Source organism: Astyanax mexicanus, chromosome 24 (assembly GCF_023375975.1).
Source record: "Astyanax mexicanus isolate ESR-SI-001 chromosome 24, AstMex3_surface, whole genome shotgun sequence".
In the NCBI taxonomy this organism is placed as follows: domain Eukaryota; kingdom Metazoa; phylum Chordata; class Actinopteri; order Characiformes; family Acestrorhamphidae; genus Astyanax; species Astyanax mexicanus.
In genome coordinates this window covers 5,136,677-5,161,711 of record NC_064431.1, presented here as the reverse complement: position 1 = coordinate 5,161,711, position 25,035 = coordinate 5,136,677, and the positions used below count along the sequence as shown (strand labels likewise).

The 25,035-nt window shown below is 39.3% G+C and overlaps 1 protein-coding gene across 10 annotated transcripts in view; it reads left to right on the top strand.

Moving 5' to 3' along the window:
• camta1b (calmodulin binding transcription activator 1b) overlaps window positions 1–25,035 on the top strand; it is a 467,764-nt gene that overhangs the window by 372,346 nt on the left and 70,383 nt on the right. For all 10 annotated transcript variants that reach the window (XM_022682294.2, XM_022682295.2, XM_022682296.2 and 7 more), the window contains one exon: window positions 5,845–5,916. In XM_022682294.2, the coding sequence (XP_022538015.2) occupies window positions 5,845–5,916 (72 nt within the window). The remainder of the gene's footprint in view (window positions 1–5,844; window positions 5,917–25,035) is intronic.

Genomic DNA, 25,035 nt, shown 5'->3' with positions numbered 1-25,035 from the left:
TTAATAATAATAATAATAATCAATAAGCCGTTTCTTCAAACTAAAATGCCTAAGGTGGACTGTGGACGGTGCCAAAGGAAAGAAAATAATATAAGTGCTAAACTACCTAACCCAAAAACTAAACTAAACCAAAAATACAATAGTGGCACCCGCCCCTTACCTGGTGTGTCTAGACATTGTGTTACCTACGTGATGAATAATGTGAAGGGCCCAACTTATCTGTCCACCAAAGTGTAACAGAGTGGAGGGTGAGGGAGGGAGAACACTCAAACAAACACCTCACTCTCACAGAAACAAACTACCTACTCCACTTTCAGCCAAACTCACAACTACTCACAACTATTCTCAGGAAACACAGAAACAGACAGAAACAGTTTAAATAATCACAGCTCTCGCAAACACAGGTCTTTCCTCTCAGCTCTCATCTCCCGACTGACGCGACTGAGCTGCGTTATATTTGAAAAGGCCCGCCCCATCCGGTCAGAACATGCAGGTCATTGGCGGGTGAAGATCCAGCGGGGAAGATCTATTGGGCAGCCAGACGACGCTCCTCCTACTGGGTCCTCCCACCAGACCTAATCAGCCAATCAGAGACAGGGAAAGAGCGAGAGACAGACAGAGAGAGAGAAACGGGGAGAAAGAGAGAAAAACACTTTCTACGTGCATATGCACGTAACATGTATCAACATAACATTTTAATATTTTAAAATTATAGTCACTATGGCTTTTAGAAAAATGTGTTTTGGGGAGGGGAGGTGGCGGACTATAGGACTTTTGTCCTTTTGTCCTTAATGGCTTTATTTTTTCCCTTTAAATTACTTTTACTTTTATACTTTTATAAGTAGTTTTAAATCCAGTACTTTTACACTTTTACTTAAAGAGTAAAAAGCTTGAGTTGATACTTCTTTCAATTCTATAAAAGTATTTTTGAATCCTAGTATCTTTACTTCTACCTACAATAAAAGTAATGAATCTAAACTCTTTTCATACCTTTGAGTCTGAAAGGGAGCTACATCACTGTAGGCAGAATATGCTGGTAGATGTTCATGGATGTGATGTCACAACAATAATCAATAATAAGTAATAAAACTAGGGGAATGAACGGCACATTAAAAAAAATGTTGACTTAGCACATCACATTCTTATCACCTGGACAAAAAAAAATGTATGTTGATATGAATCCTTTAGGACTGTTAATGGCCTCTCCTCTCACACCACCCTCCAGGCTGACCGTGATCATCAGCAGCTGATACACAGCCCTCAGTGGGCCTCAGTGGGGAGATTAGACCACTGCTCCCCCAGCACTGAGGAGGGGGTTATCTGGAGGGATCAGATAAGGATGTGCTGCTCCTGACAGATTGAAGAGTTTTTCAGCTCCAGCTTTTCTTATGTGTATTTTATTTTTTGCTGCTTTTGGCATGAAGGCTGTTTTGTTATGGATGAGAAGGCATGGCCAGGAAAGCCTCTCTCTATTTCTCTCTGTCTCTCTCTTTCTCTTTCTCTCTTTTTCTCTCTCTCTCGCTCTACAGGTACTGATATTGGGTTTCTATGCATTATATATCAGAGCAGTGTGTGTGTGTGTGTGCCGTAACAGACTAAAAAAAACACCAGTATCAGCAGACGTCAGAATACTTTACTCTCTTTATTCTGAATGATGTCATACCACTCCCCATCCACTGAGCCTGAAACAGTGAGAGAGAGAGAGAGAGAGAGAGAGAGAGAGAGAGAGAGAGAGAGAGAGAGAGAGCATGTGATACAAAATAAGAAAGGGTAGCTAAAAAGGAGGAGGATAAGGCAGAAGCTAGATACAGGAGTGAGAAAAGGCTTTGGGATGGAAAGAGGGAGGAAACGAAAAAGAGGAAACAAGAAGAAAGAAAGTGAGTGAGAGAGAGAAAGAGATAGAGAAAGAGAGAGAAGAAAAGACATGGAAAAATGAGGAAGAAGCATCAAGACGAAGGGTTTATAGAAGAAGAGAAAAAGTGGGACAGTGAGTGTGATTGTTAAAGAGAAAGATAGAGAGAGGGAAAGAGTTTAAGACAGACAAAGAAAAAGCGATAGAGGAAAAGAAAGAAAGAAAAAAAGTAAAAAGGCAGGAAAGCTAAACAAAGAAAGGCTGAAAGAAAAAGAGCAAAGGATGGAGATAAGAAGAGAGAATATTAGGCTGGGGAGAGAAAGAGATAGAGAGATAACATGGTATAGAAGAAGATAAGAAGAGGAAGAGATAGAAAGTGAGCTGAAAGCTAAGGGAGGGCGGAAGAGAGAGAGGGTTGAACAAGAGAGAAGGAGAAAAAGAAAAAAGAGGGAAAGGAAAGAACAGGGGAAAAGAAAAGAACAGATGAGTAAGGAGGATAGAATGAAACAGTAGATGGGAGAGTGAGGGTGAGCATGGGATAGAAGAAGAGGAAAAAAGTGAGGAGGGGAAAGAGATAGAAGATTTGAGACAGAAGAAGAGAAAAGGCAATAGAGCAAAAGAAAGAAAGATAGAGAGTGAGAGATAAAGTAAAAAAGAAAATAGCTAAAGAAGGAGAAAATTAGAATGAAAATAGAGGTTGAGAAGAGGATGGAAGAGAAATAGAAAAGAGTGAGAAAGATGAGGATGAGGAAGGTAGGAAGAGGGAAAGAGTGGGAGAGAAGAAGAGAAAGAAGAGAGAGGGAGGGGTAAAGAGAGGGAGAGGGAGAGAGAGAGAGTAAGTGTGGGCTGATAAAAGCTGCTGATTGAAGCTGGTTTGGAGGAATTCGATTGCGCTTAATGTCTTTGGCCCGGTGCCCGGCTCCGCCGATGGGCTGCCATTAACATCCACGGACAGCATGTCTTCACTCAGGCGCAGACGTGACCAGCACACGCACACACTCACGCGTGCACACACACACACACGCATGAACATGCACGGCCTATTCCCTCCGGCCTGACTTGTCTCCATCAGTTTGTGCAGAGATGTGTCTGTTTTGATCAGCATCAGCGGCCGTCCTCTAACATCCTGCCCACTGGTCCGTGTGTCCAGCGTTTCAGGTGTGGTCCATCTCCCTGCTGACCTGAGATCATTTCCTCCTGTGGGAGCTCTGGGCCTGTCTGCCACACTGCTGCTCATGTGATGAACGTATTGATATATATATATATTTTTATTCTTTTGTTCTGCAAAAAAAAAAAAAAAAAAATCACATATTATGCTACTTGGGGACACTTTGAGGACACTTTGAGGACACTTTGAGGACACTTTTGAACCCCTAATGCTGTTTACACTACATGCGACGAACATGACAAAAATATGCAGTATTGAATGTGAAAAATACACATTAGATGTGTCACAATGTTTAAAATGTTTTCATTTTCTCAGAAAAGAGTTAATTTCTTTTGAAAAAAGCGAAAAAAGTGGGCTGTGTCCCAATAGTGTAATTAAACCTCCTTTCCCATCTGCTTTTGCCTGATCTGGTGGGTAGCCATATTGGAAACTCTGTTTCTGACAAATTTGATTGAATTTATTTATTCTTTCTTTCATAATGAAAAGAAAAATACATTAACGCTAATTGCGGACACTTTGATGGACACTTCAGCCCTATCCGAACGGAATTCGTTTCCCAGGGGGTCCTGTGGGTAATTTTCTCTTTTATAGGGGATCCTCTGTGATTTTATTCCCGTCCAGAATGACCATGTATGTGTTTTCTCAGACGTCCTCTGAGAAAATTACAGGCTGAATTATCTACTGTGGTATTTTTATCCAGCTTTTTCATCAACAATAAACAATAAAGAATAAAATAACATTGATTCCCTTAAATGAGCTGCTGGTGTATCTTCACAGTGTGAACACGCAGATCATTATCCTCTGCTAAGATGTGAAAAAGCACTGTGCTGTTAAGATACGAACGCGCCAAAGTTGGAGCGCATCTGGCTCTTGAAGGGAATGACAACTGCCACACTGATTGGTTTATTTCAGATTACCCCCAAAACCCATTCATGATTAATAAAAAAAAATATGTCATGCCATTTTTTCACAAAACCAAAAACACACTCACATGCCCTAAATCCAGCACAGTGCGCAGTTGACCAGCCAGTGATAGATAGCTAAAATTGGGCCCCATAATTATAAGTCTAAGTAAAAGAAAAGTCATATTTTATCCAATAAAAATAGTGGGATAAGAATGTTCTTACCTCACGTCTTTCTGTAGTCCTGATGTAAATTGTGTACTAGTGCTACACTATTAACCTTGAGTTGAACTAGAGCTGCTCTAGAGTTACACTACATCTAAACGTTTGTAGATTCCACCAATCCAACATTTCTTCTGAAATCAAGGCTATATTTACAGGGGGTTGATTCTCTTTTGCTGATACAACAACTTCAGCACTTATGGGAATTATTTATATTAAAGGTTGCATCACTGCAGTGAGGATTTGATTGGGAGAGACTTAACTGGAGTCAGTAGTGCACTAAATGCTGTAAACTACTTGATAATTTTCAGTGTGTAGTATATCAGAGTTACCCAAAGGTTCTTCATCTGAGAGTATGAGAACATTAGGAAGTGTAGATTTTAACCATCATCACGGTACAGTGAATACAAGCATGATTCCCTGCTGAAAGGCACCTTGGCTGCTGTGTGTGTGTGTGTGTGTGTGTGTGTGTAGCGTGTTACTGTGTGTAGGATCCGCTCTCAGACACCACGCTGAGGCTGATCTAATCGTGTGAATGTAATTAGGCTTTAATTGCCCAGCGTGTGAGACTCTGGCATCTGTCTGGAGCTCAGACGGCAAATAATGGCCTCAGACACTGTCATTTCTTAATCACACTGTTACCAAACACACACACACACACCACACACACACACACACACACACACACACATAGTTGAGAGTACTTTGTACTACTCTGTAGAGACTTGTGAGTATGTATGTGTGTGTGTGTGTGTGTGTGTGTGTGTGTATAAGTCTGTATAAGAGACTCATTCACTCAATACAAAGCCCAGCCTTCCACTCAACTGTCTCCTCCTCTGTTCCATTGGCCTGTTTCCTTTCATTCTTCTTTCTTTCATTCACCTTTTATTAATGTTCCTTTCATCGCCTATTTCCTCATCTCTTTCTTTTCACCTGTCTTCAGTTCTCTGTCACATTTTTTCTTCATCTTTCTTTCTTTTTGACCTCTCTCATTTTCTTTTTTATTTGCATTCATTTTTCACTTTTATTTTTCTTTAATTTTCCACAACTCCTTCATTATCTCCTTTTTTATTCCATTATTTCTTTTTGATCTATTTCATTTGCTTTTTTCTTTTTAATTCTGTAATTCTCTCTTTACCACCAAGAGTTATTGATTTCTTCTTACTTTAATTTAATGCTTAATTAAAATCTTTATCTGTATTTTAATGATCTACTTCTTTCTGTTCTGTTGTTCTTTTTATTTATTTCCTTTTGTATTTTTGCATATTTTATCATTTTACTTTCCTCCTTTCCGTGTGTGTGTGTGTGTGTGTGTGTGTGTGTGATGCTGAAACCTTAGCTCATGTGTTCGATTCATTCCCGTAATGCTCAGCCTGTTTAAAGCTGAACTCTCATTCAGCTTAAAATAGCATTAGAGTCGACCTGCCGGCTGCAAGGACACACACACACACACACACACATACACAAACACACACACCCACACTGTATCAGACGTAATGCACTGCAAACTATAAAAAGAAAAACTCAACCCATAGTGTGTTTGTAAATTTGGCTCACGCACACACACGTACACACAAACACACACACACACAAACACACACACACAGACACACAGAAAGAAGGAGAGAGAAAGAGACTAATGTTTAATGCTTAAAGACAGTGTAATAACCGTGTGTGTATGTCTGTTTTTTTTTTCACAGTGTCTCTATGGGTGCTATGTCCACTCCTCCATCATCCCCACCTTCCACCGCAGGTGTTACTGGCTGCTGCAGGTAAGCACTGTACTGTACCTAACACTACACTACACCCAACACTTCACTACACCTAACACTACACTATACCCAAAACATCACTATACCCAGGACCACACTATACTCATCACTTCACTATACCCAGCATAACACTACACTACACCTAAACCTGCACTATACATAACACTATACTAAACCTAACACAACACTACACTATACCCAACACTACAATATACCCATCACTTCACTATACCCAGCATAACACTACACTACACCTAAACCTGCACTATACATAACACTATACTATACCTAACACAACACTACACTATACCCAACACTACACTATACCCAACACTGCACTATACCCAGCATAACACTACACTACACCTAAACCTGCACTATACATAACACTATACTATACCTAACACAACACTACACTATACCCAACACTACAATATACCCATCACTTCACTATACCCAGCATAACACTACACTACACCTAAACCTGCACTATACATAACACTATACTATACCTAACACAACACTACTCTATACCCAACACTACACTATACCCAACACTGCACTATACATAATAATATACTATACCTAACACAACACTACACTATACCCAACACTTCACTATAACCAGCATAACACTACACTACACCTAACACTACACTATACCCAACACTAAACTACACCCAACACTTCATTATACCCAGGACCACACTATACCCAACACTTTACTATACCCAGCATAACACTACATTACACCTAAACCTGCACTATACATAACACTATACTATACCTAACACAACACTACTCTATACCCAACACTACACTATACCCAACACTGCACTATACCCAGCATAACACTACACTACACCTAAACCTGCACTATACATAACACTATACTATACCTAACACAACACTACTCTATACCCAACACTACACTATACCCAACACTGCACTATACATAATAATATACTATACCTAACACAACACTACACTATACCCAACACTTCACTATAACCAGCATAACACTACACTACACCTAACACTACACTATACCCAACACTAAACTACACCCAACACTTCATTATACCCAGGACCACACTATACCCAACACTTTACTATACCCAGCATAACACTACATTACACCTAAACCTGCAATATACATAACACTATACTATACCTAACACAACACTACACTATACCCAACACCATGACCAACATTACACCACACCCAATAAAATACTACACCCAACACTACACTACACCCAACACTATACTACACCCAATGCTACACTTCACCTACCACTATACCACACTCGACACCACACTCCACCAGCACTTCACTATACTTAACGCTACACTACACTATACATAATACTACACCCATCACTACACTATACAAAACACTACACTATACCCAACACCATGGCCAACAATACACCACACCCAATAAAATATTACACCCAACAGTGCACTATACCCAAAACTGACTACACCCAACACTTCACGACACTGTACCCAACGCTATACTTCACCCAGAACTGCACTATACCTAAATCTGACTATACAGAACAGTTCACAACACCATACCCAACACTTCAATACTCTATACCTAGCACCAAACTACATCCAGAACTACACTATACCACATACTACACTGCACTATACACAATACTACACCCAGCCCTACACTACACCCTTGCTCTGGTTTCCCTTTTCTTTATCTTCAGCTTGTGGTCTGAACAGAGGTTGTGTGGAACACAGTGTGGACCCGGTTCTGTTCTGGATTAGCCGGGTTTCTGTGTTAAGCTGCAGGTTGTTGGTGTGTTGGGGGGGGGTTGTGTGTTCTGTTACACTTCTGCCAGAGTCTTTCAGCTGCTGCTGGCAGAGAGAACAGAGCAGAAAGTGATAGATGAGGAGAAGAGATGAGAGCGATAAGCTTACTACAGACTGAACGAGAGAATAACAACTCTCTACCTTCCAACACTCGTTCTCTTTTTTTTTGCTTGTTTTTTTTTTTTGCTTTTCCTTTCCTTCACATGGAAATCCTGTAAATATTTGGACAGTGACACATGTGATCTTCATGATCTTCATAATTTGGGCTCTGTATGCCACTGCACTGTATTTGAAATGAAACAAATGAGATGCAGCTAAAGTGTAGAAGCTCCAGACTCAAGGATTATCAACAAAGTATTAGAAATTAACAATTTATTTGTAGTAAAGTTAATTTGTCTTAATCAGGAGATCACTGGTTCGCATTCCAGTCATGTAGCTTGCCATTAGCTGCCGAAGCTTTTGCTCTCTCAGCATCTGTGAGCTGATGTATCAGAACCGAGTCGCTGCGCTTTCCTCCGAGCGTTAGCGCTGTGACGCTACACTGTAATGCTACATCCGCAACAGTTGGAAAAGAGGCGTAGTCTGGCTTCACTTGTATCAGAGGAGCCATGTGCTAGTCTTCACCCTCCTTGTGTTGGGGCATCACTAGTGATGTTGTAACTAGTTGTAATTCCTAAACACTTCACAGTATTTGAATTAAACCTGAAAGTTTACACTTCAATTGAATCTTGTTTATTTCATTTCAAATCTAGTGCTGTGGTATTCAGAGCCCAAATCATGAAGATTGTGTCACTGTCCAAATATTAACAGACCTAACTCCTTGTTTAAAGAACCTTTGAAAGCACTTTTTATAATATCTTAAAAGTGTCTGTTTTAGAAAGAGAGGTCGGAAAATTAATGATTGAATTATGGCCAATTCAGAAACATAAGTCTACAGACTGAACGAGAAACTATAATAAACGATAATGAAAAAAAAAATTTAAAAAATGCTTCTCTGGCAAACTTTAGTTTACATTCCTCCCCTGTCTCTCTCTGTTGCGTTCGGCATTCTTGTTTTTCCACCCATTCTTGGGCTCCCTATTTCCTTATAAGGTCCTTACGAGTTCGATCCCGTGTGCAGTGTGTTTGTTTATTTTTTTTTTTCTTTCTTCTTGGGTTTACCTGCTTGAGATCAATTGTTCTGTAATTGGGTTCAACAACCCTCTGGGCTGGAGAGCTACTAGTTTTTAGAACTCCATCCCATTACACTTCATTTTCCAAAACTGATTTTTTCTTTTTTTGTGGCCCACCACGTAATGTCTTGGAAAATATCTGACCTGCAGCCAAACTTAATTGCCGACCCCTGATATATGACTTGTATTACATGCTATGGATTATTAATAATATATAAGTACGTACAAAACTGTGGAAACTGACTGAGTTGTGTATTGGTAGAATTTGGTGTTTCTGAGGAGTTTACAGGGTTTACTGTGTGTAATATTAGTAATATTTCTTTATGTGACTGTTGTAGTAAAATTTGACTCAATTCATGTTGATTTTTTTTTATTTCTTACTGTCAATTTTTCTATTAGTTTTAATGTTTGTATCTCTCTCTCTCTTTCTCTCTCGCTCTCCCTCTCTCTCATCATTTCAACCTCTACTTACTTCTAAATGCTAGAGGCAGAATCCAGTGTGTGTGTGTGTGTGTGAGAGGCTCACAGGCTGTTCCTTTATTCTGCATGTGGTTGTGTGTAGGAGAGCTGCTGTGAATGAACAATGTGACAGCATGCTGCTGGAGACAGTGAGAGTGGGCAGAGGAGAGAATCAGACAGAGAGAGAGAAGGAGAGAGAGAGAGGGAGAGAGAGAGAGAGAGATGCTGTGCTAAAGGGGGCTGGTGCTCTGGGTGGGGACTGATCATAGATTTAGAGTTTTTCTCTGCGCTCAGCTCGTCTGGAGTGTGTGATTGATTGCAGTGAGTGAGAATCCCCCCATAACAGAGTCAGCGGGAGAGAACACATGAACCAATCCTCTCTTTCTCTCTTTATCTATCTTTCTCTCCCTCCCTGATACTCTACTACTATGTGAATAACTCCTACAGTCACATGTATCTAATTTTTTATCATATTTGTAATGTATTGACTTGTAATGTTGTAGTCTTAAAAGTTAGGCTAAGCTAGGCTACGCTAGGCTAGACTTTGCAAGGCTATGCTATACTGGAATATGCTGTTCTGCTGTAAGCACAGTCACATAAACAGTAACATAAGTAACATAAACCAACCAATAACATCAGAGCTTACTGTTTATTATAAAAGAAGTTTCCAGTTTGGGAGTATAGCAGGGTTGTAAATAGGTCTGTAAAACAGCATTTGAGCATTTTTCAACCTAACCACATGAACAAAGCTACTATCATTGTGTCATGTGACGTTTGACATGTTCATGCCATGGAAGCTCGAAGACCACTGTACTGACCTGAGGGATATGTGTGTGGGGTATAGTGCTTTCAAAACTAACCAGGTCTCAGACATGCGCAGATGCCTATCAAAATATATTATTAATACATTATTAAATAAAGTATGAGACAAAGGAATGATAATACAAAGCAAGATCAAAACTAGAAAGAATAACACAGGCAATGGAAAATCGCTTTGTACGAAGATAAAAATTGTTAATACTCAGCAAATACTGAGAGCAAATGAGCCCCTTTTATAGGGCTAAACCATGTGGCTAGTACTCAGGTGATCTACTTCCTTGAAGTTTCATGTTCTGTGTCATGTGATCAAGATTGTATGTAATGTTGGTGTGTGGTGCATCTTGGGCAATGTAGTCCGAAGTGTGAGAGAGATTGGAGTCATTTTAGCACCAGACATTAATACATGCATTGAATGTGGATGTTATTTTTGCTGTTTTCAGCAAAGTAGCTAGTCTAGTCTGTACACATGGACAATTCTGGGCAGTTGCTGCCAGTCACGTTCATTACCACCCACTGGGCTCACTGTCCACTTTGGGTAGTAATGCTTTCTGTGGTGTATTTCTGGTACAACACATGACATTGCAGTTTGAGGAAAAGACTGTCCCAGCTACTTGTAGTTCAAGTTGCACCCATTGCTGACATGTACGTGCAAATGCACACACACACACACACACACACACACAGCTTGTTTAGTCGGATAAAAAACAAACAAAAAAAAAACAGTTGCAAGGGCTTGGGAATGCCCACGCGTTTATATCATTTCTGTCCATTAAAAAAACTCTTAGCGCCAAAACAGCAACTTTACAGGAGAGAGAAAAAACCTTGTGAAGTTTCAATGGAACTCAATGTAAAAAGAGTTTATTTTAGGTCATTTTAAAGTATTTCTATTGGTCCGTTCATCAAGAAATTTTGGCACAGTGTAAGAGACAGTTTGTCTGTTCAGATTGTGTAGTAAACTAAAAATTATCAAAGATGGAGATAAATGTTTTTCATTGGACAATAATGATATATTTAAAGTGTTATCTTTTGAATGACATTAAATACTGGCATGCTAGCATGCTGATCACAAAGTGACATGAATTATCTTATATTATTTGGTTAATTTATACAGTTAATTTAATACAAAGTATTAATTATTTCTTTACTTAGTTCCATAGTCATTATCAAAATGCCCATACGTACATGATCAGACCACTGCAACAAATGCAAGTGAAAGGAAGCCTCCTCACCGCAGCACTTCTCGATTTCATACAGGTTCATATGACACAGGATCGCTGTGCAGACGGTGTAGTGTATGTATAGAAGCCGTATGTATGTTTACTGGAACCATAGTCAAATTAAAGGAAGCTAAGAGTGGTGTATTGATTGACACGTAGCTTTTAGACATGATTGCTGCTTCTCCATCTGCTTCACCCAATCAATACATTCCCATTCCCATCTTACCAGGGCAATCACTTGGGCTTGGATTTCACAAATGAATAGCTGTCAATAATACTCTAACTATGAGTAGAAGTAGAAGAGTCTGAGTACTCTAACAGTGTATTAGTATTAGTGTGGAGAAGTGAAAGGACATGGGTATGGTTCTTCACATGTATTGTATATAGAGACACTGTATCCCGTATGTTAAAATGCACAATGAATCGGTTCCGATACATCAGCTCACAGATGCCTCCTACTGATCTACATTACCTTTTGGAGTGTTGTGGGGAGAGAGCGCCATCTACCCACCAAGAGAGAGCAAGGACATTTATGCTCTCTCAGGGCTCCGGCAGCTGATGGCAAACTGCATGACCAGGATTAGAACTGGTTATCTCCTGAGCATAGTGGCAGCGGCAGCATTATAACATTTCTCAATCCACAATGTGTCATACTGTACAGCTCTGAAAAAAATTAAGAGACCACTTCAGTTTCTCTGATTTTGCTATTTATAGGTTTATGTTTGAGTAAAATGAACATTGTTGTTTTATTCTACAGACTACATTTCTCCCAAATTCCAAATAAAAATAACGTCATTTAGAGCATTTATTTGCAGAAAATGAGAAATGGCTGAAAAAAACAAAAAAGATGCACAGCTTTCAGACCTCAAATAATGCAAAGGAAACAAGTTCAGATTCATAAAGTTTTAAGAGTTCAGAAATCAATATTTGGTGGAATAACCCTGGTTTTTAATCACAGTTTTCATGCATCTTGGCATCATGTTCTCCTCCACCGGTCTTACACACTGCTTTTGGATAACTTTATGCTGCTTTACTCCTGGTGCAAAAATATAAGCAGTTCAGTTTGGTGGTTTGATGGCTTATGGATTATCCATCTTCCTCTTGATTATAATCCAGAGATTTAAAATTTGGTAAAATCAAAGAAACTCATTATTTTTAAGTGGTCTCTTATTTTTCCCATAGCTGTATACATACTGGAAATATGTCACAAAAGACATTACCACTTACAGTGTACAGCACAATGCGTGGTAATGATCGTGACCAGGAGTGTCTGGCTTGAAATGTCCCTGCACACATATCCCACAGGTCAGTGCAGCTATTCTGCTTGAATGGGACAGTGCAAAAGTCATTGAACATGATGCACCGAGTGCTGTCCATGGTACTGAACTGTCCTCTGACCAAGAAAAGAAGACTTGATAATGAAACACAGTGGATCAACACCAGCAGATGACAGACATGTCTCTCCAAACCATCACTGATTGGTGGAAACTTCACACTAGACCTCAAGCAGTTTGGACTGTGTGTCTCTCCACTCTTCCTCCAGACTCTGCTCCCTTGATTTACAAATGAAATGTAAATTTTACTGATGATCACTGATGGTTTAGAGCATAGGTCGGCAATAGGCGGCCCGCGGGCCAGATGCGGCCCGCAAGCAAGAAACATCTGGCCCGTGAGGTTGAACTATAATGAAAAAAAAATCGGACTGTCCGTCTCAAAAATGCTCTTTATTTAGAAACTTAATTTTCCAAAACAGAAAAATTTATTAAAGATTTTTTGATAGAGCCACGGGCTGTTAGATAACTGCTAGCTTCTTTATTCTGTTATTTTTTTTTTTATTTGTTTGTTTTTTTTTATTTAACAAACAGGTATATCATTAATAGCGCCCCCAATGGTCAGTCCACAGATTTCACCCACATCAGCCCACTTGAATGTCTGCTTGTCATTTTAAGAGCGCCCTCCCGCCACCGCTCCCACCACCGCTCCCGCCACCGCGCCCGCCAAAGTCAGTGCAGTTTTGTTTTCCCACAAAATCTTACAGCTCTTCATGCTTCCCGCTGCTAAAAGACAACTTTTATGAAGATGCTGATTTCATTTTCCAGCAGTATTGGCACACTGCCCACACTGCCAAAAGTAACAATTGGTCTTATATAATATTCTAATTTTCTGAGACACTGATTTTTTTTTCTGAGACACTGATTTGACACATGAGCACAACATATATATATAAATATATTTGTGATATGTTTGTGAAAATGTCGTTCTAAAGTTCAGAAATGCATTCATATGGAAAAACATTACTTATACAAAGTGTAAATTTCTGCAGGTAAACCCAACAATTTATTTATAAATATGTACTTATTCCCACACGCCTACTCACCACCACAACCTTTACCACTAATACAACCACACCGTGTAACACCACCTCCCACCACATGCCTTTAACCACCACCATAAAGACCTCCACCCCCCCACCCTCCAGTGAACAGTGTACTGTACTGTCCTGTGATCCGGTGTGTTGAAAGGAGAGTCTTATTTGTTGTTTTAAGTTAAAAGTGTGTGTGCATGTGTGTGTGTGTGTGTGTGTGTGTGTGTGTGTGTGTGTGTGTGTGTGTGTGTGTGTGTGTGTGTGTGAAAGACATGCATTAGTCATTGTGGCCCTGGCTGGTGTGTGTGTGTGTGTGTGTGTGTATGTGGCGAATGGCAGGAGACATGATTACTGTTTACCCTGCCAGGGTGTGTCACTGCATCTTTTATGAGCCAATTTATTTACCACCTTCAACAGCATGAAGCCACTGAGGCAGAGAAGTATGCAAATAATCTACTGTATGAAGAAAGGCAAGGAAGGACACTCTGTTTTCTACTCACTCTTTGTCCTCCCTGCCTTTCTTTCTTGCTTTTCTTATGTAGTTTCATTCTTATTTTATCTTACGTTCCTTGTTTTCTAACTGTTAAAGTATTTACTTGTGCTTTTATTCTGTGTTTCTTCTCCTCTTTTGGTCTGTTTGTCTGAGTTATTAAAGGTAACACTAGTGCAGATCCTTTAAAATTTACTCCGATTGATCCATGTTCAGTCAACATGCCTCTGAGAAAACAATGTATCAACAGAAAAACCTTCACTTTTACACTTATAAGAAAAAATCTTACAATTTACATCTATAACAAAATCTTACACTTTATATCTATAGCAAAACCTTCAATTTTACATCTATAACAAAATCTTACACTTTCATATCTATAGCAAATCCTTCAATTTTACATATTTAACAAAACCTTTAACTTTATATCTACAGCACAATCTATAACTTTACATCTATAACAAAACCTTCAACTTTACATCCATAGCAAAATCTTTATATATATATATATCTATAGCAAAATCATCAATATTACATCCATAGAAAATCTTTATCATTACATCTATAGCAAAATCTTCAACTTTACATTTATAACAAAATACTTAACTTTACATTTATAGCAAATCATCCAACATTACAACTAGAACAAAACTGTAAAGTTTATATCTTCAGTATTTAAAGTGAATAAATAAAGTTTAAATTTATATTAGATGTAATGTAAAGTTTATATCTGCTTCACAACCTCTGTATTAACAACATTCAGTTTTACATCTGCAGCAACTTACAGCAAATCTACAGCAAAATCTACAGTGACTTTACTATCAGGTTTACAATTACAACGAACTGTCACTTTTACATTTACATCCTGGCTTCAGCTTTACATATATAGCAAACCGTGACCCTAACGTTTAAAGGAACACTTTATCTTTAAATCTATAGCAGAACATTAACTTTATGTTAAATGGTACTTTTTGGACGTAGGGACATTTCTGTGCGGGTATTTTACTGAGATTTTTGTCTTTAGCAGGAGTTTTTTGTTCAGGCTGTAGAGAGAACATCTGCTGTGAGATTGTGGGTTTAAATCCCCCAGACTTGGAGCAAGCTTAGCTACACAAATACAGATGCATTTCTGTAAATAATAAAAAAAAATACTTTCCAGATGTAGAATTCAGGTCTGTGGAAGGTTGTAGTGTGTGTGTGTGTGTGTGTGTGTTTATGTTTAGGGGGAAAGCTACGTTTGCACAAATCCTCTCGAACACCCGAGAACTGCCAGAGATATTTTTTCAAAAACTTTCTTTTCAAAGTGGCTAGCAGCGTGTAGGAACGAGTCGTTCCAGAGCTGAGCCCTGGCTGTGTGTGTGTGAGTGTGTGTGTGTGTGTGTGTGCCCTCTGTAGCATTCTCTCTCAAGGACAAGTCTTATACTATCTTCAGCCACTAGTGGTAGAAGTGGAAACACACACACACACACAGTCCGTCATGCAGGTCCTCTGGAGATTGGCCTGCAGACGGGTGTGGTCAGCCCTGGTGCCAGTGTGTGTGTGTGTGTGTGTGTGTGTGTGTGTGTGTGTGTGTGCATGTGTTATTAGCCCAGACTCTTCTCTCAACCTCTCAGCCAGAGCTGTCTGAATCAGCCGTTACAGTGCTACACACACATACACACACACTCAGTGTGTGAGACAGTGTGTGGTCTCCTTTTACACTTAAGCACTCCTCTAGTATAAAGCCTTTTGGTGTTATGTATAGTAGAACCATCTATAGCAGGTTTAAGATAAAGGTCAAGATATGTAAATGTAATGTCTGCCAGAATCACATCTGGTGGCACAGTAGTTTAGTGATTCACCTGTTTTCACCTCCCAGTGCTGGGGTTCTGGGTTCAAGTCCCTATCTGTGTGAACTTTCCATGTTCTCCCTGTGTCTCCATGCGTGGGTTTCCTCCCACAGTCCAAAACACATCCTCAGTGCGCAATGCAGTCCACAAGGTGGATGGTGGTTTCCAGTTGAGAGTATGCTCTGTGTGATTGGCTGTTTGAGCGCTGAGTGTAAGATTGGTATATGTGGAACGTGATTGTAAAGCATCCTCAAGTGTCTAGAAAAGCGCTATGCAAGTTTAATTCCATTTATTAGGAAATGCTTGCCTGTCACACAGACAGTTTTAGCCAGAAGCTGCCGGTCACGATCATTATTATCTAATTACTGATTACTCCTTTAAAAAATAACTTAGTTACATTAGGGATTATTTAATTGTAAATGTAACAAAGTTACTTACAAGTTACTTTATTAGTTATGTTCAGCAGCTACTCCAAACTTTGAAGAAAGTTTTTTTCTTCAAATTTGGCATTGTGTTTCTGTATCACCAGCACAGAATGAACAACCAACCTTGATATTGATCATCTTTATCTTTAGTGTCTGTATTTCCAGCTAAAAAACACCCATCTCTCTCCTCCCTCCCGAGTGCTAGTTTTAGCCTGTTAGCTTGTTAGCCTCGCTAGCCTGTTGTTATTATTTTGCCATGGTTGCAGCCAACAGTTCCTGCAATAAAGTGACGACTGTAAATGTATTTCTCGTTCATCCTTTCAGCTCAACCAGCCGGGCGCTACAATATCTTTTTCCTAAGTAAAAATAAATTTTAAAAAAGTAACGCACAGTGACTTTAATAAGCAAATTTAATCTGATTAGTGGATTGGCTTAGTAACACGTTTGATTACTCAGTACTGATATTACTGATTATCACCCACTTATCTGTCCACTGTGATTGGTAGAGAGAGCAAGGAAAGAGAGCAGGAGAAAATATGAGAAAGAGTTTATAAGAAACAGAGGGAGAAAAAGAGAGAGATTTATAAGAATAAAAAGGATGGAATGGATTAAATGAATTCAATTAAAAGTACAAATAGAGAGAGAGCTTGCATATAAAAAAAACTATTACAGAATTAAAAGATAGTAAAGGAAAAGGGAAGGAGGGGGATGGAGAGATTACAGTTGAGAAGAAAGTGAAAGGAGGATGGAGAGAAATTGAGTATGGGAGAGAGAGGAAGAAAAAGTAAAGAATGCTGAAAGGAAATAAGCAAGAGGGATAGAGAGATTTAAAAAAGAGCAAGAACAGAAAAAGAGAGAGAAGAAATAGGTAGGAAAAACAAGGGGGGAGAAAACGGGAGAAAAATCATAGGAACAGAGAGAACGTTAGAAAGGAGAGGTGGAGCTAAAAGCAAGAGAGGAATAGAGAGAGAGCAAGAGAGAGAGAGAGAGGGAAAAGGAAAAATTTACTGAAAGGAAGGGAGAAGAATTGAGAGAGGAAAGAGAAAAAAGGTGAGGGTAGATATGAAAGGAACAGAGAAAGAGAAAGGAATCAAGAGAAGGATAAAGAGGAAGAGAGAAGCAGAGTAAAAAAGTGAGAGAGTAATAAAGAGAGATCGAGAGAGAGAAGGAAAGAAGGAAGGAAGAAAGGAAAGAGGGAAGGAAGGGAGGAGGAGAAAAACAGCAGAAAATGATCAGAATGGCTGGAGCTCTAATTGAAAAGAGAGCAAATTAATTACGGTAATGAAGCAATTAAAAGGCTGTCACGCACCCCGGCTTCTCTTTTAGACCAGTAAGCGTTTTGTTTTCCACCCGCTTCCCCTTGTGTGTCTGTCCACACATACCAAAATACACACCAAACACACACACACACACACACACACCCATTATCTCTCTCTCTCTATCTCTCTTTCTATCTCTCTCTTCTCATCTCGTCTCTCTTTTTCTTTATGGTTCTGAAGATCGATGAGATATGGGATTCCCATATGTTTGAGCTGAGGGTCACTTGCTCTGCGTGTGTGTGTGTGTGTGTGCGTGTTTGGGTACACGAGCCTGAAGAGGTTTGGTCAGACAGTGAAGGACAGAATAAGTGGCAAGCACACACACACACACACACTGATGCACACACACACACACACACACACACTGATGCACACACACACACACAGTGAGAAGGAGAGTGACCTTTCCCCTGTGTTCCCAGTGGTGATCCTCTCTAATAGAGGTTTTTACTCCTCCATTCACTGGAGCTTACACTGAAGGTCACTTAGAGGACATTTCACGGTCAGATGGGCACCACCACTCTATCCTATGATTTTACAGGGGTGTGTGTGTTTTTGTGTGTGTTTATGTGTGTGTGTGACTATGAAAGAAAGATAGAGAGAGAGAGAAAGAGAAAAAAAGTAAGAGCAAAATCCTTGGTATGGTCTTGAAGTCTTAATGCAAAAGCATGAATAAATAATAAAAGGATTCTGAAGTTTTATAGGACCGATGTCTCAATCCTAGATGATCATAATAAACAGAGAAATGCTGTGAAAAAGCAGCTTCTGAATTGTGAATTTATACTTAACTCATATCTGTATTTGAAAGAGGAGATAAGTATATAATTTTCGTGTGTTTTAGCTTTTGTGTCAAGTAGAGGTGGGCGATATGGCTCTAAAAGAATATCACAATATTTCCTGGTATCTTCAGGATAACGATACTCTTGGCAATATGACAAAAAAAACTCTGAATTAAAAAAAAATATTTCAAGAATACACTAATGCAACAAAATGAAAATTAAATTGTATTATTGCATATGATATGATAGGACCCCACCTAACCGAGATATAAAAAAATACAAGACTTTTATCAGATTTGTAACAGAAGTCAGTAATCCAGAATGTCATGATACTAATTATAATGCACTCCAAATATCTCCAAATCTTCAGGATTAAAGCAAAATAAATGATAATGGACAAATATAATCTGTCTCTAGTAGATATATATATATTGGGAAATGAGAATGAGTGTGAATTATTATTTTGCTAAAAACAGTAAAAAAGTATTACCCTGATGTGATAATTATGCCATCATATTTCAGGGTATGATATCGTTCATGATATTAAAAAATGTTGGAGATATTATTGCATACGATACGATATGGCACATGCCTATTGTCAAGTGTTCTTCAGAGTAAAACAAATAAAAATATTTTACTTTATATATTGATATATATTGAAAAATACCTCAATTCACTGTGTGTAAACCATCTGTGCACTTTCAAGGCAGTTCTCAGTGCCTCATTTTAAATGTCAGGGCTCTCAGAATTCTACCAATGAAGTTTGGATCTACTTTGAGTTTGTTAATGGTGTAAAAATTGTGATTTTTTTTTTTGCATGGGTACCTCTATGCCCCTATAGCTTGCATTGTAAGCCTGTTAGGAGCATTGTATAAAAGTGCTGTATTTGGTAATGCTGAGGGAGAACAGAGGTGGGCTATTGAACATACGTTTGTGTTCATTATCAAGTTTCACTACAACCCAAGTTTATTTCACACCAGATTTCTCCTTTAATACAATGGCTGCTGTATGAGAATACAGAAAACAGGCTCAAAGGCTATATTGCATATTTTATTGGCCCCTATAGTAGCTGTTTGTGTATGTTTGTGGCAAGCTATAACAAGAAAGTACAGGTTTAGAGGGCGTGTTTCTCTCTGGGGTTCAGAAATCCCCCTTAAATCTGTTGCATTTTTAATTTCCATGATCATCATCATTATCGTTTTCCATTGTCTACTCAACACATATCAGACCTGTCACATATATTTTTAGCTTTAATACTTTCTTTTTTACACACACACACACACATACATACAAATACATACACAAATACATACACAAATACATATACACATACACACCTAAATGCACAAAGCAATTGTGTGTACACACACACACACACACAAACACACACACATCTGTCCAAACACCACACAAGCAGCAACATTTTTCTCTTGATAAAGGACTAATCTTCAGGTAGAGTAATGAAGAGGCAGAGACGCGCACATCTATCTCAAAAATCTGTGTGTGTGTGTGTGTTTGAAAAAAAGAGAGCAGTAGGGTCTCCATTCGTAACTGTCTGCTGTCCACAGGCTAATTTGTTTACACCAGTAATACATCATGAGGTTTAGAGAGAGAGATATAGTGTGTATGTGTGTGTTTGTGTGTTTGTGTATTTGTGTGCATGTGTGTGTGTGTGTGTGTGTGTGAGACAGAGAAAGAGAGAGAGAGAGAGAGAGAGAGAGAGAGAGACAGTGTCTGAATGCAGACGCCCCTAAACAGACTTTCATTCAATTTGTCTGAACTGTGAAATTCTAACTGCCCACAAATACACATCACACACACACACACACCCCCAACACTTTCCCACTGCCTGCCTAGAAAACCAAACACACACTTGAACAGTGGGTGGCTACTGACACCTGATTTGCATCATAGACGTCCTACACACATGGCTTCTCACCTAAACCCTGACTTAAGGCTTCTACTACTGGTCTAACGTTCTGTTGGTTGGTGGCACCAATGTAAAGCATTCCATCAGCCTTCTGAAAGTTGTTCCTTGGGGTATTTCTTATAAACAGCCACGCCCATACACTTTATGTCCAATTATTTCATGACACCCCTTCTAATCAATGCATTCAGTTACTTTAAGCTGGACAGGAACTAGTCTTTGTGCAGATGTATTGAATATTTTGGCATCGTGTTTCATGCCAGGCATGGACTAGAGGGGTATAAAGGGTGTTGTAGTGACCATTTAACATCCCAATCTGAATTTTCTGGTACTTTTGGATGCATTGGGAAGGTGTTCTTGTCACTGAATGCAATCGAATCCTCACAGCAATGCTCCATAATCTAGTAGAAAGCCTTCTCTGCACAGTGAAGATAGTTACTCCAACAAATGAGTACAGAATAAACTGTTTTCAATACTTGGATATTAGAAGGGTAAGTCTGTTCACCACTCAACTATAGTCACTACATTGTCCACTGTGGGTGGTAATGTATTTAATCATGTATTCCAATGAATAAAGGTGAGTTTTCAATGAAGTTTCTCCAGCACTAAGCAGCATTAGCATTAGCTGCTAACCGTATACTAGCTCTTTTGTTGTTAAAACATGCTACGTTGAACAAACTGGCTTACGTGGCATACCGGAACACTCAGGGTTCCTCAGTCTAGTGCAGCATTAGCAGCTAATGCTAATGCTAATGCTGCTGCACCAATCCTTAGTGCTGGAGAAGCTTCATAATATTGAAAATCTAAGCTTACTGTAAGTAAACGGAAGTGCTTTACTCATCCAATTAAAAAAGGGTTTTCAGGAGAGAAATCTGTGTAGATTAACATCCAGCGCTCGTTTGACTTTGAAATAAATGTTTGTTTGTTTTTTTGAGAAAAAGAAGGGAAACATGACGACACCCTTGCTCACTTTGATGTAGGCTTCCTTACTAGTCTCGCTGAATGCGCCTTATAATCCAGGGCGCATTATACTCCGAAAAATATGGTATACATATACATAGCACAGCTCTGGACACTCTCAAGCCGTCCTCTGAGATATATATAACACTTTATGATCTAGCTTATGATTGTGGTGCTATCCCATGACTTTTGGCATGTCACGCTATGTTTATTATTATTTTTTTTATAAAGCTAGTGGCAGCCATGATTACCATGATGAGGGTTAACTGGCCATGTTTCAATGGCGTGCTTGAAGCGAGGCCCAGAATGGCCTTTTTATCTCCAGATAAAAACAAAGCGATTGATGTTTGAAGCCACAAATGCCATCTGACTACCCAGACTAAACCCAAAACAGACTACACACCGGGACACACATCATACAAATCATTAATGACCGTAATTATACGGACAAAACTCACTCTGTAACATCAACACCTCACATCTCACAGAGCCTCAAATCTAGATATGAGTTACTACGCCCACGTCCTTCTCTCTGCCTCTAATATACGTACATATATACGCACATTCAGCCTCTCAGATACACACACACACACACTCGCTCCCTCTCCCAGGCCTTAGTCTCTGTGGAGTGTCTGGCAAACTTTTAATGCGTGAGTGTGTGAGTGTCGTGCTCAGCAAAGTGCCATCTCAGCATCAGTGCTTTAATGATTAATGCCACATTGATGTCCTCAATTAATTTCCTATTACGACACAGAAGGCCGCAGCCACCCGCTCCAAACTCTCCTGCATTCTCCCCCATTTGTTTAAGAGCAATCTCTATTCCCCGTGGCAGATGCCTGTCGAGATGTGTGTGTGTGTGTGTGTATTAGTGTGTGTGTGTGTGCGTATCTGTGTGTGTAAGAGAGCGCTTTGAGACATAGAGAAAAGAGAAACGATCTTTTCATGTCTGCGTAATTTTGGCTTCTGAATTACCAGTCAAAAATGTCGGAAAGTTTCCAGAATCCCCTCAAGACGTCTGCTTCGCCTCTCTCGCTCTTTTTCTGGGCTTCTGATTTAGATTTAGACTGACACATATATTCCCAGCCATCAAATTTCCGCTCCTTCATAAACCATCAAATCAAATTTACTGTTACATTTTATTTCTTTCTTTTATTTCCCTTTTTTTCCCTTCTCTCTCTCCTCTTTCTTCTCTTTTGAGACCTGAGCCAATGAGCCATGCGTCAGAGATGAAAACACAGTTTTATTTTTCTCGGGTTGTTTTTGTTTACCTTCTAATTGATGTCTTTTTGCTGTGTTCCCTTTGAACTTGAACGTGGTAATTTTGTCGTAAGTTCTAAGAAGGAAATTCAGAACAGAATTCCTACTCACGAGAGCCTCACCAACATACAGTTCAGATTCTACAATGACTGCATCGCACATTAAAAGTAGTAGAAGCAGTAGTACACTGCCTGACCAAAAAAAGTCTCCACAAAATGTAAACTTTTTAGTCTAAATAAATAAAAATATTTACTGCAAAGTAACTACTTAGTAAAAAGGTAAAATAAAAACTATATAAAGTAGTGCGCACACCATACCTATCTTTAGTTTGAGTAAAGCAGGTAATTTCACACTTCTTCTGTGGACACTTTTGAGTCTGATATTTACTGATATTATTTGGTTTGAAACATGTTTGAAATATAAACATAAATATGTTTGAAGCACTAAAGATAAATAATATTGGTTGGGGAAGGAGATTTTTCACTTTTTTAGGTGTTTCAATTGGTTTCTTGTAGTTGCTTTACTGCACTGGGATGTCATTGCTATTTCTAACCATATATGGATTATGTTTAGGTGTGAAGGGATTCCTGAGTAATTAAGCTGAGAACACAAGGTGTGATTTTGGACAGAAAATCCGTCCGTAGGGTTCTATGGGTTAACTTCGGTTTGGAGGAAAGTGGCATAGCTTCTCTGCTTTGGTATTGTTAGCTATTCTACCATCATAATCTAGGTACCAAGTGGGGGGTAGGAATAACCTACGATAATTCTGAGCATCATATAACCAGATTGGAATGGGTGGGCGGGGTTTGGAGGGGCGGGGGGCCGTTTTGCGTGTAGACAGCATTTCTTACGTTCTTACATGTCAGACACAGCCAGCTATATTTATACATATATATATATACATATATATATATATATATATATATTTTTTTTTTTTTTTTTTTGCTATTTTAATTCCATTTTTTTTATTAAAATGAGCAAAACACATGCACCCCCCCCTGGTCAGTGGTGGTATTACTGCAGTGTAGAATAGCTGTATTTGTGTACTGAGGCGGTCTCTGAGAGCGCTGGCTTCTCTTTTATTCCATTATGTGCTTTTGAAGACAGCTGATGGAAGATTGCAGGTGAAACGTCTGGATCTTATCGACTAGGTGCTTGAGTTTATCGGAAGAAAACAGCCGGCGCTGTAATTATCGCGAGTCCGGCGCATCTCTTGAGGAAGAATGCTTCCCCCCGTGCCCATAATCATATTCATTAGGCTAATAAAGGCAGCAACCGATCCTAGATGAGCGCTTTCAGTCTGCGAGGCTCGGCGTGTGCGGCGTGGACGAGCAGCTGGGGATTCTGTGGGCTGTGAGCTGACCCGCTGGTCAGTAATGATATGGGCAGGTGAAGGTGCTGGACTGCTCCGTGGGTTTTAGTGCAGTAAGCCTGACGCATTACTACAGCTTCTTACACACGCTTCTGTGTCCACACACATAAAACCTCAGCATGTGTGGGGAAATTGCCCTTGAAATGTGTGCGTGTGTGTGTGTATATGTTGTGTGTGTGTTTATCTGTAGTGTGTGTGTGTGTGTGTGTGTGTGATTGTGTGTGTAAATGCCCATGTATGTGAGTGGGCTGCCCTGGGCAGTGAGCTGCTTAATGATGGACACACAGTGCCATCCATCATCACACACACTCTGCAGCCAGGCCAGCTATTAAACACAGCCTAGAGCATTGCGCACACACACACACACACACACACACACACACAGATGCATAAATATATACGTATATTTTTTTGTATATAGTCTAGTCGTGCAGCTAATAAACAGCCTGGAGCGTTTCATTGTGTTATACATACAGAGACACACACACATACATTATATGTTTACATTAAATTATACTTTGATACAGTATATGGAGAAAAGCATTGGGACACCTGTTCATTTACTATTTCGTCTGATGCAATATTACAGGAAGACAATGCTCACAGACATATTGCTGCTGTATAGAGCTTGCAATCCAGCAGTTGAAATGAACGTTATTTAGTAATTTAGTAATCCTTGAGTAAGACATGCTACATTGCCCTATCTTTAAAATGTAATCAAACTAATTTGCTGTTGGTAGAAGTGTCTTTCAAATTTCAGTGAACATTTTGTGATGAAATTCATGATGTAGACACACACCCCTTCTAATGAATGCCATATTCATCTACTTTACATTGCATCCATTGCTAACACAGATGTGCACAGAACGAGCAACGAGCATCAGCAACGTGTCATGTGC